This window comes from Zonotrichia albicollis, chromosome 17 (genome assembly GCF_047830755.1).
Source record: "Zonotrichia albicollis isolate bZonAlb1 chromosome 17, bZonAlb1.hap1, whole genome shotgun sequence".
Lineage (NCBI taxonomy): Eukaryota > Metazoa > Chordata > Aves > Passeriformes > Passerellidae > Zonotrichia > Zonotrichia albicollis.
The window spans coordinates 9,384,472-9,412,278 of record NC_133835.1 but is presented as its reverse complement, the minus strand read 5'-3'; the positions used below and the strand labels follow the sequence as shown (position 1 = coordinate 9,412,278).

The window sequence follows — 27,807 nt, the reverse complement described above, 5'->3', positions numbered from 1 at the left end:
AGGCAAAATCCCCCAGCCCACAGGTCAGCCCAGCCAGAGGGACCCTGTGTCTTCCAGATGGGGGGGTAAAAGCACTGAAATTGAAAAATTTCTCTCTTTTTTTGCAGGAAAAGCCCCATCCTACTCCCTCAGCCAGCCCCAGAGCCCTCCACATGCAGGATGAGGACGTGGTGCCTCCCTCCCCGAGGGGAGCTGGCAACTTTACCCGAGTGCATTTTGTGAAGGAAAAGCACTATAACAAAATGCTGCTAATTTTAGCGTGACAGCACACAACACATTCCTGCTCTGCACAGAGCTCTGCTATCAGCCAACTTAATTATCCAGTACCTTTGCCCAGCTCCCTCCTTATTAATTGTGCCCAAAGCACCCAGCAAGGCCAATTTGCTGCTTGCTCTCCATTTCTCCTTATGCAAGACCAATTCCTTGACAGCCTGGGCCGTGGGACTGCTGTGCTGGGCAGTTCCTGTGCTTTCTTTCCCCCATGCCCAGCACTGCAAACAGAGCTCTGCACTTTGTGCCTGCAGCAGATTCCTGGGATGTTAATGCCAGGCACAGCCCTGCTCTGGGATGAGCAGTCCCATGGCTGGGGCAGGATGGAGCTGTGCTGCAAAAAATGAAATTAAAAAAAAAAAAAATAAAAATAAAATAAAATAAAATAAAATAAAATAAAATAAAATAAAATAAAATAAAATAAAATAAATAAATAAATTTTAAAATAAAATAAAATAAAAAGATAAAATAAAATAAGATAAGATAAGATAAGATAAGAATAAAATAAAATAAGATAAGATATAAAATAAAATAAAATAAATAAAAAATAAAATAAAATTTAAAATAAAATTAAAAATAAAATTAAAAATAAAATTAAAAATTAATTAAAATAAAATAGCCCAGAATGCACCCCTGGAAAAGCAGACTCTGGTTTTGTAGGAAAAGCTTTTCCCTGGTGCTTGGGAACCTCCTGCACTATTTGGTCGGAGGAATGGAGGGGAATGGAGTGATGGAGGGGAATGGAGGGATGTCCCTCCATCCTCAAACCCGAGATCTGTTGCAGCCAGGAGGATCTCAGGGACCATCAGAAAAGCTGAAATAACACTCAGAATGCCCACAGACAGCCTCTGTGTGCATCAGGACCGGCAGCCGCACAAAGGCATCCTGGATCTATCGAATTTCTGTATAAAAACAGGAAACTGCCCCTCCCTTCGGCAAGGCAGAGGCAGAGCCGCGTGGCTCGCATCTGTCTGACCGAGAAAAGAGGCGGGGGAAGCAGCAAACAGCTCCCTTCCTCCTCCCTTCCTCTCATCCCCGAGCGTGGCAGAAAGAGGATGCATCAGTCAATGTGTTCCTGGGACAAGGAAGTCTGTCCCCAGGACAGGTCCTAGAAAACAGTGAGATTTCAGAGCTCAGACCTCTCCTAACACCCATTTCCAGTAGTGATGTCTCCCCAAAACACCCTGGGAATTTCAGGTGGTTCAAGTTCAGTTTGACACTGAACCCCAGTGTCACCTTATCTGAGGGTTGTTGGTGACCTGGAGGAAATGAATCCTCACACACCAGCCTGCCTGGCCTCCCCTCCTCCTCCTCCAGCCTCACAGCAGGGAAAGCCAAGGCTGAGTCAAGACTGAGCAAAAATAAACCCTTTCCCTTCAGAAACGGTGCTTTTCCCACTGAGCCAGGCTTCATGAGGCCCGGGGAAGGCTCTCACTTCTGACACAATTCTACAGAGAAAACATCTTAAGAGAGCAGGGATGTCAAATAATACCTGGCCTCCACCCCACATCCACTACAGAAAGAAGAAAGGAAAGTGAGAAAATATCTATATTCCTACTGTCTTTATTCCCCTGGATTGAGGGAAATTTACTATCATAACTTGGGAACTCGTGTATTTTCTCAGGGCACAGCACCCTGCTCTGCTTTACTCATCATCTCACCAGGTCGGAGTGATGTAAGATGCCAATATAAATCCTGCAGCTCCACTGTTTGCTCTGGCATTGCAGGCAATGCAAATCAGGCTGTAATCAAAGCTTTGCCCCTTTCAGTGTCAATGAAATCAATGTATGGTGTTAAACCAAAAACCACATTCAAACATCATTGCTCTGCATATCAAAGTTATTCTCAGCTTAGCATAAAAGTGAGAAACCTCAAAATCATGATCAGCTTTTCCTGACAATGACTCCTGGACGTTGCTATGTTCAAAAGGAAATATCAGGGTGATATTTGTTCACACACTTATAACCATCATTTGCTTTTTTTGCTGTTTTGTACTCAGCAGGTCATGAACTCTGTGTATCAAATGATTTAGAGATGAGGAAGCAATGGGGAGATGCTCTTCATGCAAGGAGAATCAAAAAGGGAGAATGTAGATTCTTCTGGGGGTAGATTATACAGCTGAGAGTATCTTTATCTTCCCCTTTTGGGCAGAGAATTTTCTTTTCATGACAGACACTTGGCTTCTCAATCCTTCCTCTCAAATACACTCTTCTCATCTCTAAGCATCACCTTTCCCCTGCAGACAAAGAGTGGAGACTCCCCATGGGCTCTCCACACATCCTCAGGAGCTGCTCCACCTGCTTTGGAAATGTTATACAGGGACCAGACCAAACCATGCTCATTTTCACAGCTGGAAGGGCTCCAAAGTGTCTCTCAATTCCTGTCTGTTCCAATCTGCTGTGATAGCTCCAAAACATCTGTGACTTTTCAAAATGTGCTCCAGCTTTTCCCGCTGTCCATTTGTAGTCAAGGAAAGGGCACATCTGCCCAGATCTGCCCTGCCTGGCTCAATTTCAGCCAGAAGGAATCAGAGGAGTCCAAACACCTCAGCTTTGTCCTTGTTGTCATAATTTCCCTCTGACATACCTCATAAAGTGTTCAGCCACCTCCCAAACACTGATGAGAGTTTGAGAGAAGGTCTGTAGGTCACTGAGAATCTCAGGTGAAAACTGTGGCCTGTGCCCCACATACACTACAGAAAGAAGAGGGGAAAGTGAGAAAATATCTATATTCCTACTGTCATTATTTCCCTGGATGGAGGGAAATTTCCTATCATAAGGATTTCAGTGCCCTCCAAGGCCCTATCAGTGTGTGCCACCCAGCAGCAGAGCTGATAACTTGCAGTGACTCCTTCCAGGGCAGCATCTTTACACCAGCACAGGCAGAATTTGGGACCTTTAGCCCCAACCTGGAACACCAGCACTGACCCTTTTGGCCAGGATTTCTGCTAAGCTCCTTCTCCCTGCCCAGCCTGGCACCAGAAAGCAAACAAGGAGCTCTGGGAGCTGCAGGATCTGCAGATCCTGGCTGTCAGCACGCTGGCCTCTCAGGGGGGACAGACTTGGGTGCCTGGGAGGGCACAGACCCTGAGTGAAGCATTTCCCACGGTTTGGGCATCAATCAAATGTCGGCTCCAGTAGATTCTCCAGTGTCTAATAAGGTCTGACAGCATGTGTTGGTTTTTCTCACAGCTGCAGCCCTGGCAGGCCCATTCTTTGCCCAGCTGTTTGTAATGGCAGGAGCTCAGCTCTAACCACTCTCAGTTTTGGATAGAACTGGCCAAGGGGTTAAAAAGATTTTGAAGAGAATAATTTGGAGGAACATGAGTGGGCTGATATACAATGTGCTTGCATAAGCTCTGTTACATTAGGAAATCAAAATAATCGACCCTTTTCCCTCTAAATGGGATAGAATTTAAAGACCAAATGCTGAGCCTGGTAGTGCAAAATCCTCTTTTAAACTTTGCTCCACGACCTCCAGACACACTCCAGAGCTTCAAGTTGCTGCTTTATCTTCAAGCTTGAGCACAGGAGAGGCAATCTTTGCACTTCAGGTCCCTGTGGAAAAAACGTAGCCCCCACCAGAATGGCTCTTGAGTCAGGCTGTGAGCCACCCTGGGGAGCCACAGAGATATGCAGGTTTGTAGCACACCTGATAGCCAAGGCAGAGACTGGGACTGGAAACATGTCTCTGACATTCCACAGGAAGCTTTGAGGCCTTCAAAGAGTAAAAAGGCTGTAAAGGGTGCACAAGTGCTTCTCACAAGGAATAAATTAGCTGTGATGAGACTGCACAGCTCAGACCAGGTATTCTGCAAAGACAGCTGCAGCACTGAGATTCACAGGGTGGATTTATGCCCTGGAGCTGGGCTGGTCCCCAGAGCAGCTCTGCTTCCTGCAGCCTCACGTGCCAGCTCTGTGCACACACAGGAGCAGCATCACCTCAGCGTGTCCCCAGCTGCCCCCAGCACAGGAGCTGCACGTTCAGGGACAGGGTGAATGTGACCTTTGCAATCTCAGCTCTGACAGCACTTCCTGCAGGGTGACAGAACAGAGCTGCTCCTCCTCTGCCTCTCACTTGGGCTGGAGAAGATCAGGGACTGTTGCTCCCTCAGAGCCCACTGCCAGGAGCATCTCTTTTGGTCACTCCAGTCTGAACATGCTCTGCTGCTTGGAAAGCTTTAAAAAGCCCAGGTAGCTGGTGGGGGAAAGGCTTTCCTAAAGCAAAACATCTCTGAAGCCTTCATCCATCCAGCTGCATCACCTGCCAGCCTCTCAAAGGACACACAAGCTGGGAACACCCTGGAAGGGACCAGCCCATCCTGGTGCTGCAGCCAGGCTGACACTGCAGAGCCCTTTGGAAATGGCACTGAGCAACTGTTGAAGGATTTCTCCAGCAAATTGTGCTTTGGAGACCCACTGGGAACCTTGCTGTATCTCAGTCCTGACACAGGCTGGCTTATCTCAGATATTCATCAAAGGAGACCTCCTGCCCCTGAGCATCCTGCCTGGAGTTACTGGAGCTCTCCTTGAAGAGGAACAGCAGTTCTGCAGGGGCTGCTGTTGTGCTGTACTCACAGCTCCCTGCAGCCTATGGCAGAGCTCACCCTTCTTAAAATCACAGAACCAAAATGAAACAGAATTGTTTGGGTTGGAAAAGCCCTCTAAGATCATCAAGTCCAGCCATTACAACATGGCTGCCAAGCCCACCACTAAGCCATGTCACCAAGTGCCACATCCACAGGGCTTCTAAATCCCTTCAGGCATGGTGACTCCAGCATTGCCCTGGGCAGCTTGTCCAATGCTGGACAACCTTTTCTGGTAGAAATTTTCCTTTATATCCAACCTAAACCTCCCATGGCACAACCTGAGGCTATTTCCTCTTGTCCTGTTGCTTGTCCCCTGGGAGAAGAGATCAATCCCCATCTAGCTACAATTTCCTTTCAGGTAGATGTAGAGAGTGAGAAGCTCCTTCCTGAGCCTCCTTCTCTCCACACTGAGCTCCCTCAGCTCCCTCAACACCTCCTTGTGTTCCAGACCAGCTCCATTCCCTTCTGTGGACACCTCCAGCACCTCAATGTCACCTTTTCAGCCAAACACCGGTTTTGAGGTGTGACCTCAGCAGTTCCCAGCTCAGGGGGGGCAGTCGCTGTCCTGGACCTGCTGGCCAGGTCTGAGCCTACTTCGCAACAAAAGAATTAGCAGAAAATTTGGAGAACCATCGATGGAGTGCCCAACTCTTGCACACGATGCGTCCGTCGGGTACCGAGGAACCGGCGGCAGCTCCCGGCGATGGTTCGCGGCTGCCCCGCGCTCCTGGGGTGCTGCAGTGGGTGCGCCCCCCGCTCCCCGCTCCGCACAGGCTCCTTCTCCCGGCGACCGGCGGGAGCAGCTAGAGCCCCGCTGAGCCGCCGGGACCCCCCGCCCCACCGAGCCATGGGGACCCCCGAGCCGCCGGGGATGCCCGGACCACCGGGACCTGCAGGGGATGCCCGGACCACCGGGACCTGCCGGGCTCCCGGGGATGCCCGAACCGCCGGGACCTGCCGGGCCTGAGCCGGCGCTCCCGGCGGAGTCGGGCGGCACCTGCGGGCAGGTCCCGCTACTGCAGCGGCGGCCGCGGGAACGGCACGGCCGGGACGGCTCCGGTGCCGGAACGGCCCCGGGGTTGAGCCTCCGCCCCCAGCTGTCACGGTTCGGCACCGACACGGCTCGACCGAGGATGCCGCTCTCTCCGCCGGTGCCTCTGCGGCAGGATGCTGCCAGTCCTTCCCCGGGAGCTCTCCAGGCTGGCACGGGGGAAAAGCAGCTTTCCAGACCCCAGCAGTGTTCCTGGCTATGGATGACAGCGTTTCACATTGATAGAAAAGCTGCGAGGCCGAGCTGCAGCCAGGGGTTCACTGCCAGCACCATGGTGCAGGGGGTTTGGAAGCTCCAAGCATTTCCTCACAATCCACACTTTTTAAAGAAAAACCGTGATTTCTTATCATCATCTGAAGGAACACACTGGATGGAGAATCATAAAAAATCACAAGCCCAAATCATGTAATCCTGGAATGGCACGGATTGGAAGAGACCTTAAAGCTCATCTCATTCCAGCCTCCTGCCATGAACACTTCCAGTAAACCAGTTGCTCCAAGCCCCATCCAACCTGGCCTTGAACACTTCCAGGGATGGGGCAAATGTTCATGAAAATTGCTAAAAATCTCAAACACACACTACAAAGCAGTTCCTGAAGACGTGGGAGCCTTTATGGGCATTTGTGAGCTTCCAGTTAAATGAATTGCTAAAGAAAATCGTGAGGGCTGGTGGCCCGGTCACACAGCAGGAGGGAGCAGCCTGGCAGTCACAACTCCACACTGGAGCTGCTCCCAAGATCTGCACAAGTTGCAGGCAGAGGAAGGACCCTGCTTTGTCTGCAGAGGTCCCTGGGTGAGAGCTGTGGAGATCCCACTGTGAACTGGATGGGTGAAAATAGGAAAATCCAGAGTGCTGGACAGGTAGAAAATGTGGGAGGCACTTGGATCTGTCTGATCCCCCAGTGCAGAGGCAGAGGGATCAGCTCAGAGATGCTGCTCACATTGGTGGGGGTCAGGGTGGAGTTTTCACTGCAGGAGTCACATTTGGGGCCTATTTTAAACACGTCCCCCACGTCGCCGAGCGCACGTCTCGAGGATTGAAATAGATGGCAGTTTGATCATTGTCTCTCCCAGGGAAATGGTTTTTAATGAGGTTTTAAATAATAAAGTGGGATAATTTCCCTGGCTGGCAAGATCATGAAATTTTTATGCCTCCTTTCTCTCCCAAAGTTTTATCACCCTTTATTTTTAGTGATGTATAATCCCCGCTTTTGAGAAAAGAAAAAAAAAAAGCAGAGAAACCACTTACACAGGGAAAGCCACTCCTGAGCAGCGAGCCTTAGGTGGGAAACAATCTGGGGGAAGCTTCACAGACAGCCCTTCCTCATCCCCTGGGGATGGGAGAACACCCCAGAGGAGCAGAGGGGATCCCCAGGGTTGGTGCAGGGTGCCAGTATTGGTGCATGATGCTGATGCAGGGTGTAAGTTTGGGGTGCAGGGTGTGAGTACTGGGAGCCAGTGATGGGTGTGTGATGCTGGTGCTGGGTGCCAGTAGTGGATGCATGGTGCTGGTACTGTACCAGCACTCGGTGCTGGTGCTGGTTATCAATAGTGGGAGCACAGTGCTTGTCCTGTGTGCCAATATTTGACACCTGGTGCCAATATTTGACACCAGTACTGGGTGCAGTGCTGGGTACCAGCACTGGTTCTGTGATGCTGGGTACAGCAGTGGGTGCTGGTGCTGGTTATCAATAGTGGGAGCACAGTGCTTATCCTTTGTGCCAATATTTGACACTGGGCGCTGGTGCAGGGTGCTGGTACTGGGTACCAGTGCCGGTACTGGGTTCAGGGTGCTGGCACTGGTTGCAGGGTGCTGATACTGAGTATCAGTGCCGGTACTGGGTGCAGGGTGCTGGTAGTGTGTGCAGGGTGCTGGTACTGGGTACCAGCGCTAGTTCTGGGTACAGTGCTGGTTCTGTGATGCTGGTGCCGGGCACAGCAGTGGGTGCCCGGCGCTGGGGGCGGGGGGCCGGGGCGATGGGTGTTGCGGGTGGGTGTCAGTGTGTGAGTGTGCGTGTGTGTGTGCCGTGAGGAAGTGCCAGGGCTGCAATCGCTTTCGGAAGTGGCCGGCGGGGCCGGGCCGGAGCCTGCGCAGTGCCGCCGCCGCCGCTCGGCTCCCGCTGCCGCTCCCTCTCCCTCCGGTGCCCAGCCCGGCGGCAGCGCAGCGGCGGCGGCCGGGGGCGGCGGCGGCGGCGCGGATGCCCGGCCCGTGAGTACCCCGCGCCCCGGCCGGGGGCTGCCGCGGCCGGGGGGGACGCGCTCCCCTCGCCCCCTCCCTCGCCCGCTGCCCAGCCCAGCCCCGCTCCCCCGCCGGACCCCGCTTTGCCCACCCCGCTCTCCCTCCCCCAGCCCCTCCGCACGCTCCCCCTGCATGGACCCCTGCCCCGAGCATCCTCCCTCCTGCACTGCTCCCCCCACACGCGCGGAGGATGGAGAGCCCTGCCCGTGCCTGTCTGTCTGTCCGTGCGTCCGTGTGTCCGGCTGCCGCCTGTCACCGGCCCCGTGTGCGAGCGCTGGGGCGGGGGGATGCTCCGTGGGGACCGGGCGGCGGGGCGGGGGGACCCCGAGCACCGAGCAGGGAGGGGGAACTCCCCGCCGCATCCCCCCAGGGGAGGGCAGGGCTCCTGCCAGGAGGAGGAGGATGGAGAGGGGGAAGGAGGGGGGCACCCTCCAGCCGCAGGGCCGGCTGCGCCGGGGTTTGCCCAGCCCGGTGCGGGGGTTGCAGGGAGGATCCCCCCCGAGGCCTCCCCGGCTCTCCTGCACCCACAGGTGGGTGCCAGGGCGGTGCCGGAGCATCCCCGCAGCGGCGCGGCCGGGCAGGGCTCCGTGCCCGTGCGGCTCCCCGGGCTCTGTGCGGAGGGTGCCGAGCCTCGCCCGGGCTCGGGGCAGCGCTGAGCCGGGCTCGGGCAGCGCCGGGGCTCGGGGAGGTTGCCTGAGGTCAGGGCAGCCTCGGGCTGCGGTGCCGGCGGGTTCTCCAGCGCAGCACGGCCGAGGGCTGGCTCAGGAACCTACCTCGGGGGTGTCGGGGACGCGGCTGTCCCCAGAAGGGCCGTGACATGAGAATGTCGCCCAACATGAGCCCATCACGTGCGCGGCGTCGCGGGATGCCGCGCTTGGCACTGGGCTCGGTGGCCCAGGGATGGAGAGGGACAGCGCGGCCACCGCACCCTGTGCGGGTCACTGTGCCCTGTGCCAGTCACCGTGCCCTGTACAGGTCACTGCGCCCTGTGTGGGTCACTGTGCCCTGTGTGGGTCACTGTGCCCTGTGCGGGTCACCGTGCCCTGTGCGGGTGACTGCGCCCTGTGCGGGTCACCATGCCCTGTGTGGGTCACTATGCCCTGTGCGGGTCACTGTGCCCTGTGCGGGTCACTGCGCCCTGTGCGGGTCACCGCACCCTATGTGGGTCACTATGCCCTGTGCGGGTCACCATGCCCTGTGTGGGTCATCGCGCATCCCCCGGCACCCAGGGGCTCCCCAGGAAGCTCCCTCTCCCCGCTGCTTCCATGAGGCTGCTCTGGCACGGATCCACGGCCTTATTTAAGAAACTAAACAAAACGTGTGAAGCGAGTGGGAGGGATTCCCCTGCTGCGAGGGGAGTTCATTCCCCTCTGGATGCGCCTCCATCCCCGTCAGTGGAGATGCTCATCCCGTGTCACGCTGGGTGAGCGGAGCTGTGGCATTTGCTGGCCTGGTGCACGGCGTTTTCTTTGGGAAAACGGGTCACCCCAGTGGGCACATACTTCAGAGTATCTCCCAGGGGAGAGCGCCACATCAGACTTCCCTAGAAGGATTTTAGCTGCTCGGCGTCAGCCCTTCCCCACAAATGACTCAAGCCACTGATCAAAATACAGTCATGTTCTTCAGCAATTAAACAACCTCCACCTCACAGGATTGTAGTGGAGAAGCAGGAGTTTAGTGACACGAATATATCTCAGTCAGGGTGCAGGCACCCGTTTTGGTATTAATATTTAAGAAAAGAAGGAACTGAAGGCAGATAAATGATTCAAATGAAACCCAGAAAGGATAAGGGAGAAAAATACCTTGACAGGGTTGTTGGTTCTGAGTCTGCCCAAGGTGCTGGAGCGGCCCATCTCAGCCATCTCCTGAAGTGCATCCTCTCCCATCTTGGCTGAGCTTTGGTTCTTGTCTTTGCTTTAGGCTGGGCCTGGGTTTCAGCTGGCCTGTGTGAAGTGAGTGGGTGAGCTCAGTGCTCAGAGCTCTTCCCTGTGAGCAACAGGTCAGGAGCAGCAAAGCAGCCACTGTGTCAGTCCTCAACCTCTGCAGAGCATGAACTTGAGCTCCTGAGGCTTTTCCTCTTTTTTTTCTTATCCCAAATTTTTATCCTCTGGATAAAAATAATTTTGGAAAGCTCAGGAGGAGGTAAGACCCACTCTGCTTTTCCCCCTCAGCTCCTCCTGCTGCTCAGATCAGTTCATGCACCAACCCCTGGCCATGCCTGAGCACCCCAAAAAAGAGCAGGCAGGGCACAGCAAGGCCAGCAGGCATTCCCCCTGCCATACCACACTCTCAGGGCTCAGCAGTGGTCTCTTGCCTGAATAACAGCAGGCTCTGAGTGATCTGGTGCCCGCGGCCTTCACCCGAGACTTCCTATTGCTCAGTTCCTTATTCATCTGCACATCCCTCTCTGCATTTCCATTACAGAATCTCTTCAGAGAGAGAACATCTAAATGCAGCTGGTTTTGTACTTTATTTCATAGTTGTCACTTATTCTGGGAGAAGAAAAGATCCTGGACCTCATCAGTGATTTTTTACACCCTCCCCATGTGTTACAACCTGGGTTCCACCTGTGGGAAGGACAGGAGAGGGAAGTGTCCGACATCTTCCGTGGGGTGAGAGGGGAAGGAGCTGAACTCGCAGGACTCCAAACACCCTTGTCACAGAGGGGAAGCAGCTCTGTGGTGCCATCACTGCCCCAGCTCTGGCAGCTCAGGGAACGGGCATCCAGCCCCAGCATCTCCCTGTTCACTGCCCATCCTGCACCAGCACCACTTGAGCCTCCTCCAGCTCATTCCCATCACTGCTGGGCTCAGCCAGCCCTTTTCCTTTCCCAGCTGCCACTCCCCATGCAGCACAGGGAGGGTGACCTGCAGAAAATCCTGAATCCTCACTGCCCTGGCCATCCAATGGGTGTGATGGTAATTCCAGCTACACCACTGGCCAGCTCTCCCCTCTGCTCCCACGGGTTTCAGGACATCCAGAACTTCTCACAGGGATCAAACATCTTAAATCCAGCTGTGCATGCTCTGCAGGAGCTGTTGGCTGTGCTGCTTCACAAGCCCTGGGGTGAGTTCCCTGTGCAGCTGCCCAGCCTTCCTCAGGACCTGGGGACACAGGAGCTGGTGGCTTTGGGGTAAAGCTAGTGAAGGCAGAATCCTGGCTCCATCCAGATCCTGAGCACCATGTAAGACAAGGCAGCAACCCCAGAGTTTTGATCAACCTTTCACCCTTCTGCGAAAGCGCTCCCTGGGAGCAGGGAGAATTATTTTATTTCTGTTATTTTTGGCTGGAAGTCCACTGGGTTCCTTCTTCAGAGTGGACCAGTCACAGAAACCTCCTGCCTGTGATTTTTCCCCTCCCCAGACACTGTGCAGGGTGTGGAGGGTGATGTCCTAGCCCATCCCATCATATTTTCTGGATCCATAGGACCTCAGTCATTGTGGGTGAGTGCACCAGGAGAGGCAGAGAGTGCTCTGCCACTCACCCATCCTGCAAAACCTCCTGCCCTTGGCCATTTCGTGAGAGCAACATTTAACCAGCAGAAGGGTGGAGCAGCAGTGAAAACAACAACAAAGTTCTTTGGGGTTCAGCTTCACCATTCATCTTAGACATGGAAAAAAGGGGGTTTCCTGACAGCAGGAAAATGTGTGGTCAAGTTCTCGAGCAAGCTGCCCTTCCAGTTCTCCGAGCACTTGGAACCAGCCTGGGTTGACCTTTTGAGGGCTCCCTGCTGGGCTTGGGGGCCCAGGTTTGCCACACTCCACTCTCACTTGTCAGCACTTGCCCCACTCTGGGGGCAGAAATGCTGCAAAGCCTCCAGGGGAGCAGCGGGATGGGCACGGCACAGCGGGGTCACAGCATTCCTGTGCACGGCTGTGGCTCTGGGTGCACTGGCAGTGCTGGAAACACCCCTGGTTCAGCCCAAACGGGGTCAGCAAAAGGGTTTGGGGCACGGGTTTGGGTTTTTCAGCTGCTCCTCCTCCTGCAGGTTTAACCCAAGCAGGGCTGCAGCTTCCTCGACAGAAGGCGAATGCCCAAGCAGCGCTGCAGGGCAAAGGGCAGGAGAAGAACAAACAGGTACATGTTGGCATTAGTGGGCAGAAAGCTTCAAGATAGACTGGAAAACACCCAACAAAAACCAAGGGAAGATGCTGCTTAAGAGCCTGGTGGGGGTTTCACCAGGAAGAGAGAGCTGGCGAAGCAGATTTGGGGCTGCAGAAATGTATTGCTGTGACAGCAGCTTGTGTGCTCTGATGGGCACCCTGCAGTGTTCTGGGGGCCCAGCAAAGGCTATCACCATGGCCTGTAAATCAGGGTCTCACTGAGATGCCCTGCAAGGCCCACTGCCACCATGTGAGCCCAGAATGCCTGCAATGGGCACCTCCCATGGCCAGGTCCTGAACCCCAGCTCTGCCTGCCCTGTCTGGTAGCAGGGGGATGAGCAGCTGCACTGCCAGACAGTGTCCCAGGGCATGGGGCCACACAGGGTGACAGTGCTTCCTTCCTCCCCACACTGCCAGCTCCTCCCTGGGTGATGGAGCTGAGCCCTGCCATCAATCTTCCCCTTAGGCTGGAGTTTAAATCACCAGAGCAGCTGGATTTGGAGGACACAAATTGCTCACCCTGATCCCTTCTGGTGGCTAGGGCAGGGCAGACCCTGCCTGCTGCCCTGGCACCATGACCACACCTCAGGGGTCACCTGTGACCCTTAGGATTCTCCAGAACTTGGGCAGGGCATTGGGTCAGCAAATCCCCCTTTCCCTGGGTGTTTGCCTGCAGGATGAGGCCTGGGGGGCTCATTCCTCTGTCCCTCAGTGTTTTAATGCAGGACCCAAGTCTGATGTGGGAGGAAGTTTTGCTGGTATAAGTGACAGCCCAGCTCTGAAAGCTGTAGTCCAGGGACCTGATGCTGGGGACATGTCCCAGTCCTCGTGCATGTCCCCAGCAGCACTAAGTGACATCTGCCTGAAGCCAGGCCTCCAAAGGCATCTGTCAGGGCTGGCAGTTGTGCAGGCAGCAGCACCCACAGCTGAATAAACCATGGTGGGCAAATTTCTCTGGGTGCAGCATTTGGGATGTGTCCCCAGCTGTCCCCAGCTGCTGGTGTGGCCCTGGCCTGGCTGGTCCCACTGCTGGTTGAGACAGGCTCAGCCCTGCCCTGACCACATCAATGCCATTGGGGCCGTGCTTTGGGCAGGAAGTGTGGCTGCAGAGCAGGGCCAGACCTGTCCTCAGCGTGGTCACACTCAGCTCCTGCCCGTGCCAGCACAGGCTCCCAAACCTCCTCCTGCACCTCCTGGTGCCTCCCACGCAGGGCTCTGCGTGCAGCCACTGGGGTTTGGGCTTGTGCTGGGGCCGGGGGAAGAATCACCCCTCAGGTGTGCTGGGAGCTCTCAGAGCTGTGCTGAGCCAGCCCTTTGATCCAGCATTGCCCTCTGATGCAGTGTTCTTCCTTTTCATCCCAGTCTGGTTCCTCATTTCCTTGAAGGATGCCACTCTTCATCCCTCAAATTACCACTGTCCCGTGGTCCCAGGGGCCTGGCAGCTTGCTGTGAACAAGGAGCACCCCACCACCCATCCAGCTCAGCTCTTCCCCTGGCCATGCCAGTGCCTTATCCCCCTCCCTGTCCTCTCATCTCCCCTCCCATCAACCAGCAGGTTCCTCCATCCCTTTAGCCCCTGCTGGGTATTGATCACTGATCTGTCTTCTCCTCTCCCATGGATCATTACTGAGGTCAGAACAGGCCCCTGCCCTCACACCACAGCACCTCTGGTAGTAGAAACACAATTGTCAGGGCTTGCCTTACTAAATCCCCCAGCTGATTGGCATGGGGCTATTTTTATGCTATAAAACAATTGACTCTGTTTCAGTGTTCCAGGGTCAGGGGGTGGGTGCTGGCAGCGCTGTGCCTGTCCTGCTGCCCAGCAGCTGTGGTGCCAGGACAGAGCCATGGGCCTGTTCTCCTCTTCCCAGCAGGTGCTGGATGGGTTCATGTGGTCCTTTTGGAAGGGCTTATGGTGGAATTTAGCTTGGAAGATGCTCAAGCAGAAATACACAGGGAGCAGAGGAGGTGGCTGGTCTGGAGAAGGATCCTGGCATTGTCCTCATCCTGGCAGGACAGGGGCTGTCAGCTCTCGTGGTGTCAAGGACTGGGGAGGTGTTTGGACACACTGAAGCATCTCACAGTTCCCATCAGCAGGATTTGCCTTTCCAGCCTCTGGGAATGGCAGAGGAATCACTGCAGGGCACAGGATCTCCCCAGAGGTACCCGCTGGCCACCGCTGCCTCAGCGGGCACATCTGCGGTGTTATCAGTGCCGTGGGCTCCTTATCAGTGCCGTGGGCTCACAGGGCAGCGAGGACACGGCAGGATGCAGCCACATGGGCACAACCACGCCTTCATCCTAGCAGAGCCCAGCCCTGCCAGGGATCACTGGCACCTCTGTGCTGGTAGGACTGGGCTCAGCCCAGCCCCATCCCGCAGAGCCAGGGGGCTCAAGCCCTCAACCTCTTTAATCTTTTTCTAAAAGATTGCTAAGGGGTGGAGGGGGGGGGGATTGAAAACCGAGTCTAAAAATAACTCCTAAAACTTCCTGTGCTGCTGGCAGGTGGCTGGGACAGGCTGCGGGGGCGGGAGGCAGCTGTGGGGCTCGGGGCCGTGCCTCTGCTCTTACCATGGGGTAATCCCGGCAGAGGGGTCCCGGGGGGTGCCAGCCCCCTGCCACCCACCCCAGCTGCCTGCTGGGCTGCCTCGCCTCTGGCTGCACTCCGTGGCTGGTTCCAGCCAAATTTGGCAGAGATCAGAGGTGCTGGGACCTCCTGGGAGGATGCCAGGAAGGGGGTGGGGAAGCTGCAGGCTGTGCTGAGCCCTTATTAGACACTGGAGAATCCAGCAGCAGCACGCCAGGGCTGCCAGGCTCTCCTTGTGCTGATCCAGCGGGGCTGGTCTGGCAGGTGGTGGGTGTTTGCTGCTCCTCCAGGGCATGGAGAGGGCTCAGAGCCGGTGCTGCTCCTGGCTGAGCCATCACTGACAGGGATTTGGACAGGGATGGTGTCTCCATGCCGCTGGTGGTTTGTTCATTGACCCCACCTTGCCGGGTCCTGTGATGAGCAGCAAAGCTGCTGTCCCGGTTTTGACCGATAAAATACCAAGGGAAGGTCCTTCCTGGGGTGGAGAGTGACAAGAGGTGGCCAGAGAATGGAAATACTCTCAATGTCTGTGACCTGGGGGTGCTGGAAGCCGTGGGAGCATGGCTGCATCCTGACAGCCCCAGCTCTCCCCCTGCCTTGTAGCAGCAGCAAAGGGAATCCTGGAACACCATCTGGGGAATGAATGAGGTTCGGGAGCGCAGAGAAGCGGCGCCCGGCTGAGCCCCTGGAGCGCCCGGGGGTGACGGCAGGGGAAGGAGCTGCCCAGGCCGGTGGTGGCTTTTGGGTGACAGGAAGGTTTCCGTCCGGATGGAGAGGCTGGGGACAGCAGCAGCACAACCGCGTGGGGTTTCGGGTGCCGGGTGTGCGGGCTCGGAGGAGGGGAGGTGATAACTCGTGGCCGGGGAAGGCGGCGCTGGGATGAGCCGATAGCAGGCACATGGCGCTGCCCCGGGGGAGCGGGGTGGCTGCCAGCATCCCTCCTCCCTCTTTCTCCCCTTCTGCCCTTTTTCACCTGCGGTGAGACCGTGCCACCGAGGGGCAGCCGCCAGCAGAGACCACAAGCCGTGTTGGTCGCTTGTGGGTTGCAGCCTCCTCTACCCACAGCAGTGCCGGGGGTGAATTTAATCAAGAAAACGGAGGTTGGCTGATTCTCTCTCTCTCTCTCTCTCTCTCTCTCTCTGTTTCTATTTTTCCTGAAGAGGAAAAAAATCAAACAACTTTGTTTGTGAGTCACTCTTGGCCGAGGGAGCAGGGCTGCGCTCTGTGTGTGCATCAGGCTGGCACATCCCACCTCGCAGGGCCAGGGATGCTGCGGGAGGCACAGCCGGCGGCTCTGACTCAGCCCGCCCTCCGCACAGCCCTTCCCGCACTGCCCACCTCGCTGCCGCTGTCCGTGCCCTGCGGGCAGTGCTGGCAGCCCGGGCACATCGGGGGCACAGCGTGGCAGAAAGCACTGTCGCTTTGAAGCGGCCTCGGCTGCGGGGTTGTTCCAGCCTGTCACCCTCGGCAGAGCGGGGTTGTTCCAGCACCAGCGTGCCAGGGCTGTTCCCGAGGAGCTGCCATCAGTGCCAGTCCTGGCTGGGGAGCCCCATCTTGGTAGCCCTCGTGGGTCCATCCTTGCATGGATCCAGTCCTCCTGGAGGCAGGAGGCTGACCTGGCTCAGTCCCTGGTGGCACCCACTGTGCCCCTCCATGGGGCAGCTGGCCCCGTGATGGAGCAGCAAGGAGAGCGTCTGGGCGGGGCCGGGGCTTTCCCAAAAAAGGCCTGAACTCTTCGGTTGAGTTTGCCACTTCCCTTACCACTCCCTTTCCTGTGAGAGGATGTGTTCGGCCTCTTTTCTTTTCTCTTTCTCTCTTCTTTTCTCCCCCATCTCCCTGCCCGCAGAGCCGGCGGTCCTGGCGATGCCACGCACCCCCTGAGCCGGCCAGGGTCACCCAGGCTGGTGCCATGGCCAGGCTGCAGGTATGGACACAGCACAATGGCTGCTCCCACGCCCCCCAGTCCTCCCAGCACCCACAGCACAGGTGGGCACGTTGAGGACAGCACAGGTTGTGCTGGGAGTGCCTCTGCACTGAGGTGGGTGCTGATTTGTGCCCCATGCTGCAGAACTGGGGGAGGCTGCTCTGCCCAGGGTGAGCAGGGCACAAGGAGCTTCATATGCAGGTGTGTGGGATGGGGCCAACGCCTCAATAGGCCTGCTGGAAGGGGAGGTTCCCCTTTGAAAGTGATTTTGGGGAGAGCTCATCTTGTCTGGTTGCTTGGAGGGTCCCCGCTCCATTTGGCAAGAGGACAGTGCCAGACATCATGGGGACATCACAGGTGTGTGATGCCCCCTGGCACAGCCCAGGGACACCAGGCACACGGGGACTCCCAGCCTCACAGGGGGCTTGGGGAGCTCAGGGAGGGTGGTTCTGGGCTGTCTCTTCTCTCTGTGGGGAAATGTCCCCTTTTTGTCATCCTTCCTCTTTCTGCAGCCTCGAGCGCACGCCCTCGCCTTCCCTCCAGCACTTCCCTATCCGCCAGCCCCGTGGGGAGGCCTGGCACTGGGGCAGCTGGTGACAGCCCCACAGCACCCAGCCCCTGCCAGCTGGGGAGCTGGGGGTGGGGGGCAGGGGCATTAAAAGGTGCTGGGAAATCATCCCTGCAAATCCAGACCATGATGGCAGTGCCCTTCGGTGTCCATCGGAGTGTGCTGGCATTGCCTTTTGGTGCCAACCCAGATGTGCTGAGCTTGGCTTTTGGTGCCAACCCAGATGTGCTGGCATTGCCTTTTGGTGCCAACGAGGATCACACCAGCAGCACCTCTTGCTGCCATCAGACAGTGTCCCTGTAGTCCCTGTGCAGGCCCACAGTTCCTTTCTCCCTGTTCCCATGGCACAGCACACTCCTCCAGAATGGCCCTGGGTTGTGTCCCACAGCACCCAGGGTGGGCAGTGGCCTGATCCTGCTCCTGGCTGGGTGCTGAGTGCTGAGCACACCCCTTGCATGGGAAGGGGGTGCTCCTGTCAGGGGATGCTGCTCCCTCCTGCTGCCTCTCCAGGGTGTGTTGGCTCAGCCACTTACGGGTCAGCTCTGGCCAAGGAGCAAAATGAAGTACCTGGATGCCCTCACAGAGCAAAGCTGTCCCCACATCCCAGTCCCTCAGTCCCCCCCAGTCCAACCAGTTCCATAGCCAGGGCTGTGGCAGAGCTAGGCTGAGCTGGGAGGGAGCTGGGTGTTCCCAATGCTCAGGGTGTCCTGCTCACCCCATTCCCACAGCCTCAACCCCAGCTCCTGTTGGTGCCACAGCCCCTGGCAGTGCTAGGTGCCATGGGATGGGCATTGGGATGTGGGTGGGCAGTGGGAAGTGGAAGATGGTTGGGCCAGGAGAGGCAGAGGAAAGGGAAGAAGTGGGAGTTTAAGTGGACCCGAAGGCAGCACGGTGTGAGAGGGAGCAGAGCTGCTGCTGAACCGGGTGACAAGGTCGCAGCCATCCTGCCAGCACTTGAGGCTATAAATAGGGACAATTGGGAGTGAAACACAGACTCTCTCCTTTTTCGTTCCTGTGGGAGCACTGGGACTGTGGGAGGGTTTGGGAGGGCCCAGGAAAGCACTGCTGGGTGATGGCTGTGCTGGGAACAGGGGGGCTCTACCCCAGGGCTCATGGAGGGCTCTGGGGACAGCTGTGTCCCCAGCTGCATCCCACAGCCTTGCTGTGTCCCCTTGCTGAGTGGCAGCAAGACTCAGACGAGGCCTGGGACTGCTCAAGGTGGGGATGCTGAGGCTGAGATCTCTGGGGGCTCTCCCTGCTGCCTCTGCTCCCATTCCTTCATTCTGGCAGGGGAAGGACCAGGATCGCTGCCCATCACCCTTGGCAAGGCCCAGGGAAGTAGAGCCAGCTGTGGCCTGACATAAACACTGCCCATGCTGAGCCCAGCATCTCTCCTTCCCAGGAGCATCCCTGCTCCAGGCTGAGCCAGTGGTGCGGGCAGGGACAGGCAGGTGGCCTGGACAAGGTTTGGTTTAGCACCAGGAGCTGTGAAAACTCACCACCACCACCCTGTTTCCTTTCACTCACGTGATGCTGTGGAGCAGCTCTGACTTCCCCATCCCATGCCTGAAGACACCAGGGGTTTCAGCCACTCTTCCTCATGGCACAGGGCATGGCCAGGGGTGTGCAGGGCCAGCACTGAGCCCCTCACCCTGCCAAGCCCCACTGCGGCCTGCAGTGAGCCCCACACCATTCCCAAAGTGTGGGATGGGATCCCAGGCAAAGCAGGGGCTGACAGAGCATGTGCCAATGCATTTCCTCTTCTACTTTCCTTCTCACTTCCTTTTCTTGCCCTTTCTGCCTGCTGCCCTGCCCTCGCTTGCCACCTGCCCAGGGCCTTCCCCAGCACAGAGCTGCCCCAGCGCCGCTCCAGGCCGGGGGTTCTGTGCAGTAACGAGGTCCCACTCCTCCCCTCCCCGCAGGCTCCATCCAGGAGGCGGCAGGGACAGTAGCCAGGGGGTCTCAGAGCTCACCCGCAGGCTGGGAGGAGCTGAGAGCGGCAGAACAGCCCCTGAAACACGACCCAGACCCAACGCCGTCCGCCGTGTATGAGGCTGGGACACAGGTGAGGCGTGACTGGGGTGGCAGGCAGGAGCCAGCACTAAATTACAGCAAGTCACTGCACAGGGGCTGCTCCTTTGTGTGCTTGCACAGGTGGGGGTTGGTCACTTGCAGCTCCCTGACCCTCTCCCCCTCTCAGTACGCAGGACCCGCGTCCACAGAGTCACTCCTTCCGATGTCCCGGCATGAGACCTCTCCGAGCACGGTGCAACCCGCCAGCAACCACCGCCCCAACGCCTGCTGCTTCTGCTGGTGCTGCTGCTGCAGCTGCTCCTGGTACGTCCCCCTGCCCCTGCCCTGGCTCCTGCAGCCTCACCCACTGAGCTTCACACCCACCCACCTCGTCAGGGGCAGGGGATAAGAGTGCTGGGTGCACTGTGATTGCTGTTCATGAGACAAATCTCTTGGGATGCATAGAGGGACTCCCCCATGCTGCCCTGGTGGTCTCCAGGGAAGGATGGCCCCGTCCATATGAGCCCTCTGGGAAGCTCTGCCTTGCAGCAGTGGGCACAGAGTCCAGACCTGCCCTCCCAGCACTGCCCAAAGCCAAGGATGGAAACAGCTGTTTGCCTCCATATGCATCTCCTGTCCTTACTGAGGATCTCCAGCTCCTTATTCTCTGGATAGCCCAGATTTTGGAGAGCCCATCTGCTCTTCCTCCTCAGCATCTGCTCATTCAGAAATTGCTGATGACTCCAGCTTTGCAGCAGCTTTGGTCTTTACACCCACCAAGAGCAGTGAGCTTGGAGGAGCAAAACACCCTGGAGCTGAGCCCTGTGCATCTCCCTCCTAGACATTGTCCTAGGCTTGGTGGCATTCCCTGTGTCTGTCCTTAATTTCTGCAAGAGCCTGTGACAGAGAGGGAGCAGAAATCCCAGAGATGGGACAGCTATTCCTCCTGTATCCTGTTCCTGGTTGAGTGGGGCTCAGGCCTGGCAGGCAGCGAGCCCTGGGGGTGGCACAGGCAGGGACATGCCCAGAGCTTTGCCCACGCAGCTGCCCACGCTGGGGCAGAGGTTTGCACAGCCAGTCCTGTGTGAGCAGCGGGGACAGTGTCGCAAGCAGGAAGGGCTGCGGTCAGTGCTGGGACCGAAATTCACAGGCCCAGGGGAAGTTGGCTGATGGCTGCTCTCCACTTGTGCCACCAGCACCCCCGGGGACAAGGGGACACAGGGACAGGGAACACCACAAGCCCCAGCACCTCTATCCCACTATCTGCCTCCAGGCCGGACTGGTGCTGGCACATCACCAATAAACACTAGTTTATTTCTTGGTGATTGTTCGTGACACAACAGCTCACAATTGTTGTGAACACATCAGCTCCGCCTTGGGCTGGTCCAGCACTGACCTCTGCCGGCTGCTGTGGCCACTCCAGCTCAGCTCAGTCCTGGCACATGGCCCTGGCACATGGCCCTGGCACACAGCCTGAATGCTGGAGCAGGACCAGAGCCACAGCAGCCCCCGAGCACAGGGACAGCACAGGGACACACTCACATGGTGACAGCATGAGGGAACCAGGGTGCCACCAGGGCAGTGGGTGAGAGGAAGGCATGGCTGGGGGGTGCTGGTGCCCACAGAGGAGATTCAGTGGTTGGGGGTCAAGGTGGGGTCTGCATGTGTCCCCAATGCCCCTGACTACCTTTCTGTCTCCCCGTTAGGAACGAGGACCGAGAGCGAGCATGGAGGGCATCCCGGGAGACCAAACTGGAGAGCATCCCAAACTGTGAAGCGTGGTGAGTGCAGGGCCAGTGCAGTGGGCTGGGGTGAACCACAGCATGGCACAGTATGGCACTGTGCCCTCTGCCACCCTCCATGCTAGCCAGGACTGTGTTCTGCCCTTGGGGTACACACCAGGGCTCAGGGGTTCCTGGAGATGTGTCCAGCCAGCAGCTCATCCCCAGTTCTCACCAAGAGACAGGGAATCTGGAGCCACAGGCTGAATCCTACTGTGGTTCTGCCCTCAGGCCCATTGCAAAGGGAAACTAAGGCATAGAAGAACCTCAGCAGATTTTGGACCTCATTCTGCCATTTAGACCCACTGCCAAGAGCATCTTGCAGCCACAGGGAGAGGAGGGGACAGGCCATTCCCAGGAGGTCTCAGCACTGAAGTGGAAGCAGCAGTAGTGTCCATACCCACTCAGGGAGGAGCAGGGTGGGCCAGCAATCCACTCCAGGAATGCTGGGCACCAAGCACCCATTCCCTGAGTGACAAGTGTGACACACCCAGGCATGGGGGCTCTGTGCCATGCCTGGAACAGCTGGGTCAGGGTTAGATGTGCTAATTAGCCATGGATAATGAGTGTACCTGGCCTGCTCAAACAGGTGCTGAGCATTTGCTGGGAAACAGCCTCCCTCCCTCCCCAGCTGAGAGGGGTGATGGACCCATGTCACTCTCTTGGCTCAGAGCTGCCTCTCCACCAAAGGGCTTTTCCTCCTGTTGATATTTGTGCAGAGCCAGCACCAAAATACACCCCAGTTTGGGAAATCCATCCCAAAGCAAGGCCACTCTCCAGCCTGGCTGAGCAGAGCCAGGACAGAGCCCAGAAGTGACCTCTGAGAGCTCCACACCACCGGAGCCTGAGCAGGAACATCTCCTCATGGGCACGGGGGATGTGGTTGGGCACAGTTCCTCTGGGGTGGGACCAGGGATGAGCAGGAGGGACACAGTGGGATCCCTGGGACACAGGAGGGACACAGTGGGATCTCTGGCCGGCTGTAACACTTCCCCCTTGCCTTGCCATGGACCTGTCAGTGCCAAACCCACGCCGGAGGAGGTGCAGGGCTGGGCACAGTCCTTTGACAAGCTGATGAAGAGCCCGGCGGGGCGCAACGTCTTCCGGGAGTTTTTGCGGACTGAGTACAGCGAGGAGAACATGCTCTTCTGGCTGGCATGTGAGGAGCTCAAAACCGAGTGCAACAAGCACACCATCGACGAGAAGGCCAGGATGATCTACGAGGATTACATCTCCATCCTCTCTCCCAAGGAGGTAGGAGGCAGAGCCTCCGAGAGGAGGGCTCATGCTAAAATGGGGAGGGCTCTTAGGGAGAGGGCTCAGTTCCAGCTGCTGCCAGAGCCCTGTGACAGTTTGGGGATGAGTTTGGAAGGGTGACGACGGTGGGAAGGGGATATCCAGCCCCCCAAAACCCCCGGGACGCTGCTGGCAGTGGGACTGCGGGCCGGGTTGTGCTGCGGGGCCGAGACCTCACGAGGGCACCAGCGGGCCGGGAAAATGCTGCATCCCGGCTTACAGCATCCCTGGAATGGGGTACCCAGGGCGGGACCACCCCAAACCACCTCCGTGTGCCCAGCCGGGAGACACAGAGGGGACCCAGAGAGATCCCCACGCCTCCCTGCAACCCTCCCCAGCCACCAGGGCTCCAGTGCCAATATCTTCTGCGATGGAGCACACTGTGGTCTCCCCGCATCTGGTGCTGCATTATTCCCCAGTTTCCCTTGAGAGGGGTGCAGTGGGCCGGGGGCTTGTCCTTGGGTGTCCCCCAGCCCCCACTTTCTCTCCGTGCCCCCCAGGTGAGCCTGGACTCGCGGGTGAGGGAGGTCATCAACCGGAAGATGCAGGAGCCGTCCTCGCACACCTTCGACGACGCACAGCTCCAGATCTACACGCTGATGCACAGAGACTCCTATCCCCGCTTCCTGAACTCTGCCATTTACAAATCGCTGCTCCAGACCGTCTCCCACTCCTCCTCGGAGTCCTAAGGGCACCCACTAGCCGTGGGGACAGCAGTGGGGACATGGTGGCCAGGGGCGGTCGGTGCCTCCTCCCCTCTGCCGCCCTCCTTGCCAGACCTCACCGTTTTTAGCTTTTTACCTATGAACTGTCACCCCGGTGTCTGGGCCACACTGCAGGACTGTCCCCAGGACACAGCCTGGGCCAGTTCATACTACTGATTCTCTGCCCTGTCCCCAGTGCTGGCCAGAGCGAGCTGGGGGAGCACAGGACAGCGCCCAGGGCCTGGCTCCCCCCACACCCTGTTTGGAAGAGGTCACTTTATCCCATCTCCACACACCTGGGGACACAGCACGTCCCCATTTGCCACCTGAGACCCAGCTGGGGGGTTTTTGAGGTGGGGGGGACGTCGACTGTTGTTGGTTTGGGTTTGTTTTTTTAATTTTAAATGCTCCTTTGGTTGGCTTTTACTGGGGGACTTGAGGTGCGGGAGGGGGGTTGACGAGCATCTCTGTACATATAAAAACTTGTCAGGTTTACCTGGTTCCAGCTGTTTGAGGTGGCCCAAAGGGCAGGGGGGTGGTGCTAAAGGCTGTTTGTGTTCCTGGTGGGGCAGAGGGCAGAGCCCTGAGGTGCCATAAGGGACCCATGGGGATGTGCTGGGGGGTGAGCAGATGTCTTACAGCTCCCCATGACACATCAGCACTGCTTCAGCCCCAGGACACCACACACAGTCACCCCAAACGCAGAGCATCCTCCACCCTTGGTTCATGGACCTCAGAGAGGGGGGGAACACCTGTGCAGGTGTTGTTTGCCCTCCTGCAGAACCCTCAGGATGCCTGCATCAGAGCTCCCAGCTGACCCAGGCCTGCTCTGCCAGCCAGGAGAAGCCCAGGGGTCTGCCCTGGTCCCTCACTGAGAAGGGATCTGGGTTCCATGCAGGATGGAAGTGTCACAGGGAGGATACAGAATTCCCATGTTTTTGCACAGCACAAGGAATGCTTTACTAAAGGCTCAGTATGCAGGATTAAAACATGTCTGTCCCTGCCCTTCACACTGAAACAAAGCCAACACAGGGGTTTTGCTGCCAGTCTTTGCTTCTCCTGATCCACCACAGCAGTTTCTTATTTATCCATCCTTTCCCCTCCTCTCTTCAGCCCTTCCAAAAGAAAAAAAATGCTTTTTATTGAACATATTTTTTTAACAAACCAATTCTTTCAGCTTTTTTTTTGTTGTTTTTGTTTCCTTCCTTCCTCATGGCATGACTGTGTGGAAATTCATGTCAGTAAATTTAGTTTTCTTTGCCAAGCTGGAAATACAGTTCAAGAAAATGTATTTTTGAGAGAGACCAGCAATGGTTTATTAGGAATGTCGGTATTGTTATTATTGGCAGGTTTTTCCCCAGTCTGCAACCTTACAGCATCCCCACCCTGCACAGGGGAAGTTTTAGTTCTGGGTTCATTCTGTGAGTAAGGGAAATACTCTCAAATGTGGCCCCAGCCTGAGGGTTGGAGGTTGAACATCCCTGAAGCTGTTCAAGAGCATGGCTGGGGGTCAGAACCCCTCCACACAACACAGAGGTCTCAGCACAGGGAAGACCCCACTGCCATAAGATAATCTAGTTTTTCTCTTGCTCCCACTCCATTTTAAACACCTTACAAGCAAATCTTTACTTCTGAAACACCTTTTTATCCATTCTGCTTCCCCTCCCTGGCTCTCCTAGAAAATGAAACTGTAAAATGACATGGTAGTTTTCCCAAACTCCTGCTTGGGACTCTTGGTACCTAATTCAGGATTGTCAGAAGGCTGTACACAAGCTCAGCTCCACTCCTCACAGGAACACAAGAAGAAAGGCAAGAGGCACTGGTAAAGAGCTGGCTCCCTTTCTCAGCACATGAGCCAGTGCTGTGGTCAGCGTGGGTTTTAGATCCTGAAGCTTTTTCAGCAGCACTGTGAGGACACTGCTCCCTCCCAAGCCTGGCTTGAATAATCCCATTCACCACAAGACTCGTGAGGCTTAAAGGAGTTGTCAGCGTCTTTGAATATTTTCCTTCTTGGGAGACTTGGCTGCACCCTGTAAAGTGAAAGCCCTGAGCGAAGGATGCTGGTGGGATCCCTGCCTCCGGAGCAGCACAGCCCTCAAAGGGGCTGGGAGCACGTTTTCCGCTGCTTTCATGTGGCTGCTTACTCCTCTCCAAACATCTCCGAGGTCTCTGCTCAATGTCTGCTGTCTGGCATGCTGGGAAGCCAGTGGAAATACTTGTTTTTCACTCTGGAAGAGGGAAGCAATGCCATGAGATGTGATTGCTCCTGCCCTGCCCGTCAGCACAAGAGCTGGAGGGCACAGCACTGCTCCTGGGCAGCCTCAGACCCACAGAGCTTGCTGGGGTCCCCCAAATGCTGCATCGCCCCAGCTAAAGGCTATGAAAAGGAAAGAACAGGGATTTTAAGTCTGGCTGAAAGCTGTTGTGAGCTCAGATGGAATTTCCCCACCAGGTTTTAGTTAGCTCTCAGAAGGAGCCTGATTCTGTATTTCTCCTTCACAGGGTCACATCTGCAGATGTGGCACCTGGGGCTGGCTTTGCTACAGGATCCTTTCCTTATCTGACCCCTTCCAAGCACCAGCTCTGAGCTCGCTTCAAACTTCCTCCACTTCCACAGCTAAGTGCCAACAGCTCCCACCTATCCCTCTAGCCCTTACCTTGTCCAGATCCAAGCCTCTGGAAAAATTCCTGTATTTGCAGCATTTTCCCTCCTCCTGAGCCTCTCCAGCAAGCCCCTCTGAAACTCCAGGCTGTCTCTCAGCTGTCAAGCTACAAGCAGAGCACAAACAGGAAAGTGCCTGGCACTCACCTTGAACAGTTTGGGGTGGGATTTACTGTGGCTGTTGTCATCCTGCTCTCAGTCTGTTACAACCTGAGCAGTGCATTCTGATCTTTGCAGCAGCTGATGCTGTTGGCATTTAAAGGCTCAAGATGACAAGCAATCAGTGCAAAATCCAGTGAATGCCACCAAGATGGAAAGCAACATCTGATCTCTGCCCCAAAAGCTGTTTCCTGTCAACAGTACTGCCCACCCAGCTGCCCCAGGCCGTGGCCCAGTGATTGAGATTCCATGAGGTGACAGAAACAAGCCTTCACACACCAAGGGTGTGCCTGCAAGTCACATCTCACTTTCTGCTGCTCCAGGCATTATTCAGTCCTCATCCACCTGGACACGGACCGCCTGTCAAGTTCCAATGCTGGAAAAACAAAGTGCTTCACACACAGTTGAAATAAAAGTCAGAAACTGACAAAAATGTTTAATATTAGTTTTGAAGAGAAAGTGACCGTACTCGCTTAGATGAGAAAGTAATGACTGGGTGTGTTTAGTGAGCTCTCCTGCCAACCTGTCAGCCCATGGCTGTGGCTCTCTGCGAGGCCCAGGCCTCCCTGCTGCTGCTCTCAGCGTGTGACAATGCAAACTCACTGGGACACAAAACACAACTGCCGTGGGAGCCGGCGTGCGGAGGCTGCGCTCGAGTCTGCGTTTGGCTGCCGCTCTGGGCCTTGGCACGTGTCAGCAGAACTGCAAGAGAAGTTCAAACCCCATTAGAAACCTCACTGCTAAGAAGGTAAGGATCCAGGTGTGGGCTTGTTTCAGAACCTGGCAAGGGCTTGGGGGTTCTCAGAAGTGGGGGCAAAGGGAGCTCCCATGTGAATCTCTTGTTGTGGCTCTTTGGCACTTTGTAGTGGCATCATTTCTGCTCACCACTGACCAGATTTCTGCTCACCCCTGAGCTCTGTGCACAGCATGAAAGAGCCACTCTGAAATCCTGAACATCATCACCACTACCCTCAGAGGCAGCATGGAAAGCACAGTGAAGCTGGTTGTGGAAGAAGGGACATGAGAAGAGAGCAGGGAATGTGGAAATGAGACTTGACCCCAGCTGGTCTGCAGGGATGAACCCAGGAGCTCTTGCCTCTGTGCTGAGAGGGAAGATCACTCTCTAGAGCCAGTGAGGGCTTGGCAAGCACCTCTGAGGAGCAGCCAAGTGCCTGCAGCATGCTGGGAACAGCCCCCACCACCCCTCAGTGCCAGTAACAGCCCTGGTGTGCTACCTTCCAGCGATTCCCACACTCATTGCACACGACGAAGGTGGTCATGGGCTCATCGGAGCTGCGGGTCTGCACCTGGGGGGACAGAAGGGAGGTGAGAGCTGAGCATCACACATGGCCCTGAGCCTCTGGCCTCCAGGGGTTGGTGCTGGGCTCACAAAATCAATGAGAGACCAAGGTCTGGGATGGCAAAAGGAGCTTTCCAGTAAAATCAGTCTGGTGGTTGTGTTACACATAATACACACATCATAACCCCCTTCAGCCTGACATTACCTCAGTGACAAGTTTTGGGACAGTGTATTTCCCTCTTCACTACATCTGCTGTCCATTTCTTGCAGGTGACTCTGGAAGTGGACATGCACAGCCAATCCCTCCCCAAACTGTCCCCCAGGAAGGGATGTGGCCAGCACTGCCATGACAAACCCCTCAGTCCCAAGCACAAAAGCATTAAAAAAGCACTCCAGTCATTCCCATTTACAGAGCAGTCCAACATCCTGGCCTCACAGGAACACACTCCGGGTTACCAGGTTCTGCACAGTTCCAGTCTGGTTTGTGTTTAAGCCATTAAGGAACTCTGATATTTAACCCAGATGTGATTGCTGCCTCTGACTGGCTCTTGCCAGAAACACAT

The 27,807-nt window shown here is 56.3% G+C and overlaps 2 protein-coding genes across 3 annotated transcripts in view; one reads left to right on the top strand and one right to left on the bottom strand.

Annotated features, from left to right (window-relative positions):
- The first annotated feature begins 7,958 nt into the window (after positions 1-7,958).
- RGS19 (regulator of G protein signaling 19) lies at positions 7,959-26,564 on the top strand. The gene is made up of 6 exons (XM_074553362.1): positions 7,959-8,117; positions 19,252-19,394; positions 19,530-19,666; positions 21,049-21,123; positions 22,143-22,377; positions 22,920-26,564. The coding sequence occupies exons 3-6, from the start codon at positions 19,566-19,568 to the stop codon at positions 23,106-23,108; spliced, it is 600 nt and encodes a 199-aa protein (XP_074409463.1). The 5' UTR covers positions 7,959-8,117; positions 19,252-19,394; positions 19,530-19,565; the 3' UTR covers positions 23,109-26,564.
- Positions 26,349-27,807, bottom strand: part of TCEA2 (transcription elongation factor A2) — a 15,165-nt gene continuing 13,706 nt past the window's right edge. The window contains exons 9-10 of one of the 2 annotated variants that reach the window (XM_005491189.4): positions 27,180-27,251; positions 26,349-26,646 (exon numbers count right to left, since the gene is read on the bottom strand). In XM_005491189.4, coding sequence (XP_005491246.2) covers positions 26,638-26,646; positions 27,180-27,251 — 81 coding nt within the window. In that variant the 3' untranslated portion in view covers positions 26,349-26,637. Of the gene's footprint in view, positions 26,647-27,134; positions 27,252-27,807 lie in introns of those variants that run through there. The other variant, XM_014270073.3, reaches the window with a different exon arrangement.